The 11,937-nt window shown below is 23.7% G+C and overlaps 1 protein-coding gene across 1 annotated transcript; it reads left to right on the top strand.

Moving 5' to 3' along the window:
* The first annotated feature begins 7,850 nt into the window (after positions 1 to 7,850).
* Positions 7,851 to 11,413, top strand: LOC132922823 (leucine-rich repeat protein soc-2 homolog). Its single transcript, XM_060986543.1, has 7 exons — positions 7,851 to 8,041; positions 8,163 to 9,158; positions 9,223 to 9,393; positions 10,010 to 10,124; positions 10,210 to 10,270; positions 11,065 to 11,153; positions 11,247 to 11,413. The coding sequence occupies exons 2-7, from the start codon at positions 8,196 to 8,198 to the stop codon at positions 11,378 to 11,380; spliced, it is 1,533 nt and encodes a 510-aa protein (XP_060842526.1). The 5' UTR covers positions 7,851 to 8,041; positions 8,163 to 8,195; the 3' UTR covers positions 11,381 to 11,413.
* Positions 11,414 to 11,937: the final 524 nt, after the last annotated feature.

Here is an 11,937-nt window from a genome sequence, read left to right as displayed (position 1 = left end):
CTTTTATACATCACCAAAATTTCACACATAAGCTTCTAATTCAAAGTATATTCACTTTGACAATATAATTGCCATATCCAGCTAAATTAAATAATTACAATAAGCACATTAAATTTTTTTTTTTACATTTTTGTAATATTTTTTTTATACTGTAACTAAGTAAGACATATAATAACGGTTAAATTCATATTGGTTATAATAGGTATGACAAAAATATTGTTTTATTTAATTCTTTATTGTGAATTGTGATTATATAACGAAATTGGTTCTATGTATATTTTGGTCTTCAAATGTTATAATGTTCACAACCCCAAACAATTATATTATCTAGTTACGCCACTGTACATATATAATAGTTCAGCTGTCCCTTCATAATAATATGTAGAACTCATAATATATGCCGGGTGACAGTACGATGTATCGTGCTTGCATATATTAAAGTTATAAAATATGAATCGTTTATCAAATTATTAGCAATTTGATTATGTCCTATTTTCGTTATTTTCTGCACGACAATAATAATATATATAGCCATATAGACACTAGACAGAATATTAATATTTATACTACCTCTGTTAGATGTCAGAATTCAGAAACCTAAGTCTCAAATGCTAACAACAAAGTTAATATGAGTCGCCAAAACATATTTTTATAATGACCATAATATTATATTGTATGGACATGTTGGTGTTATAAGACTCAAAACATGAAACATGCAAATTAAAATTATATATTTATTTATCAGATCAACAGTAACTATTTTTATAATACAAGCTATTACGAGAATATCAACACGTAACAGTAATTTCAAATATAGGGAAATATGATATAATCATAAAAATGTTATTTAACTCACACGCGAAGCTCAAATTTGAACCATTCTCGAAAAAAAAATTTCAAGACCACAGATATAATCTTATGAAAATAATTATTATAAGTGAACTAGTATACATACTATATTATATAATTAATTACAAAAGAATAATGACAAGTATCTAATTACATACAATTTGATAATATCAAATTATATTACACATTATATATTTTTTAAGAGGATGCCATACCCACATGTGTTGTCTCTGTCTTACTAACACACATCATAACAAATTTTCGTTCAGCAGAATACATTTTGTGGTGTTAGCTTTAATATTAAAGTAAATTTACCTATTATCAAATTTAAAGGTGAGAATATTATCTAGAGAATGACATATGCTTTTAATGATATTATTATTTTAAAGTGAGTTACAGTTATGTAAAATATAACAACTTTAAAATGTTCATAACTCACTTTAAAATGATAATATCAATAAAATCATAAATCATTGTCTAGATAAAATTCTTACCTTTAAATTTATAAAATTGATTTATTTAAATTAAATTTATTAAATTTATTTAATAGGTAAATTTACTCTAATATTAAAGCAAACATAACAAAATGTATTCTGTTGAACAAAAATTTGTTATGATGTATGTTAGTAAGACAGAGACAACACATGCGGGTATGGCGTCCTCTTAAGTGGTATCCTTGAACTTATGTATAAAAGTATTATAAATTTTATTTAATTTTTTGAAAATGTTGATGCATAAATTTAATGTTGAGTATTGAACATTTGAACCAACAATTAATTATTTTATAAGTACCTATTTAAAAGTTTAGATAATATAGTGAAGAGGAATGAATAGTGAGTAATAGGTCACAGTGTAAATAGTATAGTGTACCTAACTACCTAAAGTATAGTTATAGCCGTTATATAGATGCATATATAGTATACATAGAGCAATATGTTAGTGCTACGCTATAATCCGATCACTGAGACATCAAAACAAAAAATACTTAGATATTATGATTTATGAATAATAAGCAATTAATTCAATACTCTATAATACTGGTTAATAGATACTTTTAATGTATATCTAACAGTTATCTATCTTTAATACCTAATTTCAGTATACAATTAATACAAACAGGTATAAACAAAGTATGTCATTGGAAAAATTTAAAATTCACTGTGACAAGAATTTAGTATATAAATATAGAAAATAAAAATATAGATTTGAAGACTGAAAAAAATCGAAACTAAAATATGTGGACTGTGGATAGTAATTGAATATCGTGTTAAGAAAATTGCTCCCCGCACACATATTTTATTATATATTCTTATTTTGTTTTAAGAACTGTGTTGTTACACAATAATTACCGTATATAACGAATATATTACATATATATATATATAGTTCATTATAGTTATGACGTAAAATAAAATCTTTCATAGGGGAAGCACATCTATTAAAGCTTAACTTATTAACATTTGTCGATTAACACCGAGGCTGACTAAACATTAAAAGAAAGTCAAATTTAAATGATATATCCGAAGTCGTTACTTCACAAAAATCACGAAAGAAAATATAAGCTCTGTTAAATCTTAATAATTTTCTTTTCTTTTATTTTTGTTTGTTGATTAAATTATGTTTATACATAATTATATATTTATTATACACACCTATTATCTATATACAGTATGTATATGTGTTGTATATTTAATACATTTCCTTGTGTTATATATATGTATTTAATTACAGACCTTAAATTATATTTAAAAAAAAAATCTTATATCATAACTATATAGTAATATCATATTATTTTCCTGAGTCTTTGACAGTGAAATGACTGGTGAGGGCAAGGCAACACTACTGGACTGATAGAGACAACAAAATATTATGTTATGCTGACGACTGACATCCACTTTAACTCTGCAACGTGATACTTGGGTTGGTATATTTTTTATCAACGAGTTTTTTACCTACGTCGTTGTTTTAACTACCTACGTCAGTTCCCAGAAAACAATAATATTATCAGAAGTCAATATATAAGCTATATAATACAGTGGTTACGTATGGCGACGCGCACGTGATGTAGGTATAATAACCTGCTGCTATTCTGCAATGTAAACAGTAAAATATTATAGATCCTAATTTATCGAGTTAACTCTAAGTATCGATGATTATAATTGATATAATTATATCATTATAATTAACAGCGATATATATATATGAAGTCATTAGTCAAGTTGGTACTCGAATAGTATCGCAAAATTCCTTATACGCAGGTCAAAATGATTCAGAATAAAGAGTAAAGACCATACTCAATTATTTATGTACATAAAATTTACAATAGAAAATAGATACTTATACATATTTTTTATTTGTATTATATATATTATATAATATATGGAATTATATTGGTTATTTAAATGATTTTAGTCTTTTGATGTATTAGAAGAATTTAATTAGATGAATGGAATGAATTAGAATGTATGGTCTGTTGTATGTACAATATATAAGATGTGTGTATTTTTTTTTTTGTCACTTTTTACTGTAAAAAAATGCTTCGATTTTTAACCTCAAAGGTAATGTTTATTAACTGCTAGAAAATTAAATTTAGTCTACACTTTTTTGGGGGGAGGGGGGGTCATCAATAATCAAAAATCCCAATTACTTTTCTTAATCATTTTTGATAAGATTTATTTTATTATTTTATCATAATCCAAAAACAAATAACCGTTTACACGTTTACTTACTTTACTGTTTAGGTACATACTTGAAAGATTTAACAAAATAAATATTAATTATGTTATAGAATTCTCTAACTTGATATAATTTCCAAAATAGTTTGATTATTTTTTCATTTACATTTTAAATTGTCTACTTTTTTAAAGTTTTTTTCTATAAATATTAATATAAAATAAAACTTAATGTTTGGACAAATATCTATAAGATTCAATACAAGGTTCCTTGTCAGTTATTCTTAGTGGAATTAAAGAACAAAGTTGAAAATAAATCAATATTTATTTATATGATCGTATGAAATTTAAATAATGATGAACTTGGATATTATTTATACGTGAATATAAATAATTTTCTATAAGTGATTTTCTCGTATAATATAATAATTAATAGTTGTAATTTAAAGACCATATAAGTTATGTATAGGAATGTCAGGTATGATATATAAATATTCTTTTAAGAGTGTCAATAATTATTCATACAGTGCCAAAAAGCTTTAAAATTTTAATAGAATATCACTCATCAATATACAAGTATGTTATAACTTATAAGTAAACAAGAATACGTATTTTTTAAATATTTTAATTACGTTTACAAAAAAGTATGTATTAATTAAAAAACTTAAATAAAATAGGAAACTCATTCTGATATATTCCAAGTTTAGAGTATTTGTTTAGGTCACTAACCACACCTGTAATAGTGTAATGGATGTGTTACATTTAAATTTAACGATAAATCATGAAATACAAAAATGAATCTGAGAGGAATCAGCCACTAAGAACATGAATTTAAAACATATTTAACTTATTTATTTTGTAAAACTCTAAATTATTAATTTTTCTATCATAAATATACACTATATAGTAGGACGTAATTTGAACTAATTGTTAGCATAAACATCGCATAAGTTATTTGATAATTATTTTATTATTAAAACATTTTACTATAGGTAGATTTATCACATATTCCATGTATTATTCCATATACCATCCACTATTACTAACCATAACCACAAACTAAGATCTTAGTCCGTGACCATAACGTATAAGTAATTACTGCACAACATAGAATAGTGTAGATAGGTTCGTGATACAAATAGCTTAAAATATTAATCTAAAAACATTATGAAAATTACACTGTGTGTACCAGCTAATGTGTATAAAAAAAATAATAATATACGTAATGCAAAAAAGTTTCAAGTCTTGGTATACAATTATTTGCATTTTTTCATTACTTCAAAATTAAATAAAAATATACTAGTAAAAAAAATGTTATTTTTCATTAAAATAGGTACATAATTTCATTAAAATTTAAACTGCAAAAGCTTATAAAAAAGTGTATAAATATTCTCATTTTTCATACTTTTTCTCTTAATTATTTTGAAAAGTACTCGGAATTTTTCCATATTCGATCAACCAAGCTACTAATTTTTTTTTCAAAATCCACCCTCAAAGTTAATAAAGATTAAAGTATTTTTACTGTCTTAAAGGTGACATCAGGGTTAGATACGTAAACACAAAATTATATACAATATACATCACTGAAAAGTCAATTCATTCATCGATCCGTTCGGATAACCTAAGATATTTAATAACAATAAAAAATACATAGACGATTCTTAGCCCTGGAGAACTATCATAGACACTTAGTAAGTTTTTGAAAGTCCTTTTTTTCATGTTTTACTATTTTTATTCGAGTACCTTTTTGGAAAAAATTGTAAAGAAATTGTTTTAAAGTTGGTATACATTGCATACGCGTGAATGCATGAAATATATAGTTTGTAATGACAGATGAACAAAAATTACTTATTTGAGACCGTGATCTAGAGAAAGAGGTGGTTAATGGAGAGGGTGAGAGAGTTAATGGAGAGGAAAGTGTGTGAAAGATTGTAAAATACGCATCGTCTTGTGTTTGTTTACCTTTCTGGCTATCTAATTTCCCGTTATTATATTATATACTATGTGGTGTGTACGATGTACGAAGACGTAACCCACTTCTGATTTCTTTTATTATATCACGGCGGTGGTACCTACCGTATTAATACATTATATGATCTGAGAACTCAGAGTTAGGGCTCACGGTATATACCTTTATAGGAACTACAATAAAATATAGTAATATTACAAAAATATTAGAGATTAAATTATACAAATAATTATTATGATGAAATACTAATTATTAGGACGGAAGATCGACAGTATAATGTTTTCATAAATTATAAATTATAATAATACTATAAGTAACAAAATAAAAATATCAGTCATTTTGAATAAGTGCCTATTAATCATATCTATTGTTGCTTATATTTTTACATTTTTAAATAAGGTAGCTTATTGGTAAGATTGGTTTTTCTAGGCCAAATAATCTTAAGATTATTAATTTTCATTAAGTATTCATATGGTTTTAAAAAATAAATTTGGGAATTTTGAAATTTAATTTATTTTCTATTCCAGACTACTAAATTTATAGTACCGATACTTCTTATAATATATTATATATACTATAACCCTATAAAAATAATAACATTTACATATAATTAAAAAAATACTACTTACTACCTATATACTATACTAGTAACTATAGGTATTAGGAATTAACTACAGATTACAGTATTTACAAAAAAGTCAAAATTACATTTTAACTTTTGAAAACACGAGACATAAATAAACAAATAAACATAATATTATATATAGTACATCATACATCATTATTCATTATACAAAGTAATTAAAAAAGGGCACAGTGCACTGTGGTAGATAGGTGTTCGGTTTTTAGTAATCAGTATGACAAAACATTTTTTTTATCATGGTGTTCAGTATCTAAATGTACATTAGTACATTACTTATCAATGGTTGTAGACTGTAGTAATAATTTTAATCAAGTCAGTGGACACCACAGAGAAAATAACCACAATAAATAAATAAAAACCAACGAAAAATGTATCGAAAAATAAAGAAGCTTGCCAAATTATATAGTCATCATTATAATAAACCTACTTAATTTAATTTTCTTTTTTTCTTTATTAATTTAAAAGTTTATTAAACTTTTATTTATTCAATAAAACAATAAAAGTGTATCTATATAATATATATGCATATTATGTATTAATCGTGTTACTTTTAATTTAGAAATGTAATTATAAGTTCTAACAGGCTATTACCAGAAAATTCTTTCTCAATAATTTAATTAAATATTATACGCAATTATTATAAACATTTTAAAATTTGAGTGGAGCGATGAATGCATTAATTTTGGAATGTGTTTGATACCTTTGAGTACACGATAAAATGCTTCGATTTTTAACTTTGAGGGTAGTTTCGAATAGCGAATTGGATTTAGTTTATACTTTAGAGAGGCCAACAAAAATATCCAAGTACTTTTTTTATTATAAAAAAAAAAACAAATTAAAAATTAAGGAAAAACGGGAATTTTTACCCTAAACCCAGTTTTGATTAAATTGATTTCTTTATAATGTTATAATTAAAAAACGAACAAGGTTTCTCATAAATAGCTCATACTAGAACCATCAAATTTAAAAAATAAAGTCAATTATTTTTTATAGTCATTTTATGTTTAAATTCGGACGAAATTATTTTTTTATAATTTAAAAATATTATTCGTTAGAACTAAAAGCTTTTACGTATAGGTATAATATTATTTATATTATTGTGAATTTCACTTTATGCAATGAAATTTTTAATTTATTTTAAGATATTATAAATTAAATTTATACTATGTAACTGTTTAACAGTTACCTTTTTAGTATTTACCAAAATATATTATTATAGTTATTACTTATTACATTTGACCATTTGAGTAATTGAATTTAATATAATAATATGGTATAATTCAATTGATTAGAGAGCCATATACTTTATATATATATAATATATATTACATATCCTTAAATCTTAATTCAATGTTAATAATATTATAATAAATGCAATATTTTCGGAAACAATTATATTAGCCTGCTATAATAATACTAAAAGTATAACAAATTACAATAAATATGTATTATTATATACTTTTAATTTAATTGATTTATTCAAACAAAATGTATAAAACAAATCATAAAAACTAATCTATTAAATTTAGATACATTATGCAAAAATACATCTTTTTAAACAAGTAAAGATATTTTTGTAAAATATAATATGAATAGTATCTAATATTTCAGACATTGGATCATAGATGACGCTATACTGTAGTTCCATTGATTAGAGTCTCATTATTATCACAGAATAACTTATTATCATGTTATTATCACGAACCACGAACTAAGATAGTATATTACTATATTTAAATTTATATTATAACGTATCATAAAAATTAAAAATATATTTAATATTTTTACGATAGAAGTAGAACGACTTAACTATAGTCTTGGCAAAAGTTCAAAAGTACCTGATCCTGATGCCCAGCACGTATAATAGAAACAAGTATTAAGTTAAATCCAGAATTCACTATTTGAGAGGTTTGTGCATTTATTTAAAATCGTTGCAACGCGTTGTGGCGTTTTCTCCCATTATCTTTTATTATTTTATTTTTTCACATCTAGTTGTTTTAATAAGAAAAATATAATATCTGCTTTACAGATACACCGTTTTTTTTTTTTTTGTTGAGCAATTATGGACATTTCCAAAGGATGCAGTTGTAGCTGCTGTGACCAATGTAAGCAACACCCAACATTCCATACAATCCAGAAGTTGTGCAACATCAATGATTGCTTAGATCGCATAACTACACTAGATATAAGCTCTAGTAGTATCTGTGAAGTACCCGAATTCATTGGAAATCTTGTGAATATAGTCAAACTTGATTTATCATCAAATGAATTGAAAACACTGCCATTATCACTTATCAAATGTCAACATTTAACAGATCTCATTTTGTCACATAATACATTTACACAAGTTCCTCAATGTTTAATTGACGGTATGCACTCTTTAAAATCACTCGATTTATCTCACAACCAGCTCTTAGATATCAACATAAAACCATTCTGTGTTCAGCAGTTACTAACATTAAATATCAGTTACAATTCAAAACTGAATACCCTTCCACAATGGTTATGGTCAATTGAATGTAATTCATTAGAATCATTGGATATATCATTTACAAATTGCCTAGACAATATTGCAGTGGATCCTTATCTGAACATGTATGGTATTGGTAATCATCTGAAATATTTGTATTTATCCAATACAAATTCTGTTGTACGAAAATTAGATTTTATCAAAAATTTAAAAAATCTAAGAAATATTGTTTTGGATAACAAAGATACAACGATCAAAAAATGTCGTAATTACTACCATGATGTACCACTAGTGTTTAATTATCGATTTAAATTTATTGAATCTTTAAGTATGATCAATGTTGACTTATCAACCATTGGAAACAGAGTTCATTTCAGTTTTCCAAGTGTACGGTTTTTGAATTTATCCAATAATTCTATTGTGTTATTACCAGATTCATTTAGTGAATTGTCAAACTTAGAAGTCTGTGATTTTTCAAATAATCAAATTTTAAAAATTCCTGAAAGTTTTAAAAGCTTAAAGAATTTGAAAAGTTTGATATTAAATAATAATTGGGTAGGTAAATTTAAAAAGATTTAAATAAATATTTAACTTATTTTAATTTAATATTGTTTATTAGATATCAACATTTCCAGAAATTATTGAAGACCTAATAAATCTGGAAATTTTGGATCTCTATGCAAATAAATTAGATATATGTCCATCATGGAACTTAAACTCCAATATAAAATTACTTGATCTAGAACAAAATATATTTTCTACTGAAACTAATATTGATATAAACATTAAAGTAAGTATTACTTTATTAGTATGATACCATGATAGATCTGGATTCTATGTTATAGACATTCTTTATAATAAATAGATATAAATAAATTATAGAATAATAAATCTTTAAAAGCAATATTTCATGTGCTTTTGAAGTTAACTAGTTTGAACTGAATGAAAAACTTTTAGGTATTTAGTATTTTATTTGTTTTTTTTTATGATTCTTTTAATGTAGTATTATTTGTTGTCACTTATCAGACTAATGTCCAAAAAATTTGGTGTAAGCAGTAAGCTAATAGATATTGATTTGAAAAAATTAGAGTGGTATATACAAATACATAATTAAACTTATTCTTGTATTTAAGATTATACTTTCATAAAATATTATATTATTTATATTGGTTTAACAATTTAAATTATAATTGGTTATTTGGATAATATTATAATAAACACATAATAACATTAGCACTTGTTTACAAATAACATTTTCTCTATAAATGATGTATTTGTGATCTATATCATTTTTAATACTTTTCCATTATAGAAACCCATTAACTACATTTTTAGATTAAGCCTTTTCTATTATATTATCAAAAGTTAATATATTACTAATGAATTAATTATTTTTTTTTTAATAGGCCAATTATTCAAAATTGTTAAAAAATCTGCGTTCATCAATTACTGAAAATCGTATTATAGGACCTTTATTTATTGAAGAACCTGATGATACAGAATCTGAAACTGATGGATCAAGTAAGCATGTTTTACTTTTATTACAATTTTTATTTCAATATTCTTTATTTTTTATAAGGTATTTTCAAATAATGTTTTTATTTAGGTAGCCATTACTCATTATATAGTACTTCAGAACACGGTGATCATGAATTAGTAAATATAAGGTATTGAATACAGTAATTACTAATTTTGTTGATATTCTAATAATTATTTATAATTAATTAAAATAATTAATAATTTTTCAAAGACACTCACTTTTTATAAAACACATGATAAAATCTTGAATTATTTTCGGTTCATCAATTAGTAGACAGTAGTTACAACTTAATATAACATATGAAATAACATAAACTAAAATTATAATACAACAAAGGATTTTTTTTAAATATAAGTTAATTTGTAAATTCTAGTTGAATGTACTGTTATTATTAACTGTTTCTATACAATTATTATGAAATTACTATTTTTGTGTGTACAAATTTGTACTTACTTCCTAAAATATTAATTTATAGACCCTATCACTGAATTTCCAAGCGTTGAATCATTAGAAATTTTATCAAAATACTTAAAATTGTGATTGAATCTTAAAGTTTTAATACACTTGAAATTGAAATTGAAATATATCTATACTTCCAATAGATATCAAAAGAATTAAAAAAAATTGCTGCTTTATCGATAAAAAAGCAAAATGTAAGTTTCATGTTTAAGAAAATTTCAACAGTAGAACGAAAAAAACATTGTAAAATTATTCTAAATCAATCAATAAGTCTATGTGTTATACAAAAAATATATTACGCAATTAAATATTCTGATATACTAATATAAAATATAATTTTATTATTCAAACTGTTCTCCTCATCAGTTTTATTAAACTCTTATAATAGTTGTTTAATTTGTCAGTCATATTTTATGTTATATTGGCATTAAATATTATACATACATTTTAAAATATTTTCAGAGAAGATCAAGGTGATACTTGTTTTAAACCAGAAGAATTTTGGGACTGTGACACCTATGAATTTACAACTGATTTATTCGATCCAAAAAGTTATTTTTATAGTTATTAGTTGTTAGATTTTAGCCCAAAATATATATTTTTTTTTTTATTAAAAATTATTTTTATTTTTATATGAATTTCAGATTTTGAATTGAATTTAATGAACGAATTAAAAACATTAGAAAATTCATCAAATGTCAATGATAAAAAAAATGCCCGTAGTTTGCGTTTAGCTAATGAGCATTATTTTTGTCCTAGTGATGAACTTCCTAAATAGTTGTCAATTACAATATAATTGTCAAATATTATTTGTAAGTGTTTGTTTTTTTAGTATAATCCATTTAATCTAATCATACACATATTTAATGAAACCCTTTTAAAGTTTGTTAAGGCTTATGATAAAATATCTGTTGATAGTTTACCATTTCAATTCAGTTTATTAAATAGTAATAAAATAAATTGGCAAAATCTATAGACAACTTCAAGTCTTCAACTATAATAAGACTATGAATAACATTATCAGGCAAATTCATTATTTTGATCTTCATTTTTACTAATCTTAAAATTCTTCTCCCTTATTTTGTCATCAATTAACTCACACTGAGTATAATCTTTTATATTAGCACAAATATAACTTAAAAGGCATAAAACATTTTGAAACTGTTTGGCTCCTTCAGAAACACAATTAAATAACTTTCTGAAGTTTCCTAATCAGTCTATTATAAATATAATTAAATAAGATTATTGTACATTATATTATTATCTTAATGCTCATCTATAAATATGATATATTAACAATATAATGATGAAATATTAATTTAATTTTAAATTTTA

This window comes from Rhopalosiphum padi, chromosome 2 (assembly GCF_020882245.1).
Source record: "Rhopalosiphum padi isolate XX-2018 chromosome 2, ASM2088224v1, whole genome shotgun sequence".
In the NCBI taxonomy this organism is placed as follows: Eukaryota; Metazoa; Arthropoda; class Insecta; order Hemiptera; family Aphididae; genus Rhopalosiphum; species Rhopalosiphum padi.
The sequence above is the reverse complement of the archived record's forward strand: the minus strand, read 5'-3'. Positions and strand labels throughout refer to the sequence as shown.

Bases quoted from the DNA above. Each gene is read 5' to 3' on its own strand.
- LOC132922823 (XM_060986543.1), top strand. From the start codon at position 8,196: ATGGACATTTCCAAAGGATGCAGTTGTAGCTGCTGTGACCAATGTAAG. The intron at 10,125-10,209 runs GTAAGCATGTTT...GTTTTTATTTAG, and splicing joins ATCTGAAACTGATGGATCAA to GTAGCCATTACTCATTATAT. The intron at 10,271-11,064 runs GTATTGAATACA...AAATATTTTCAG, and splicing joins CATGAATTAGTAAATATAAG to AGAAGATCAAGGTGATACTT.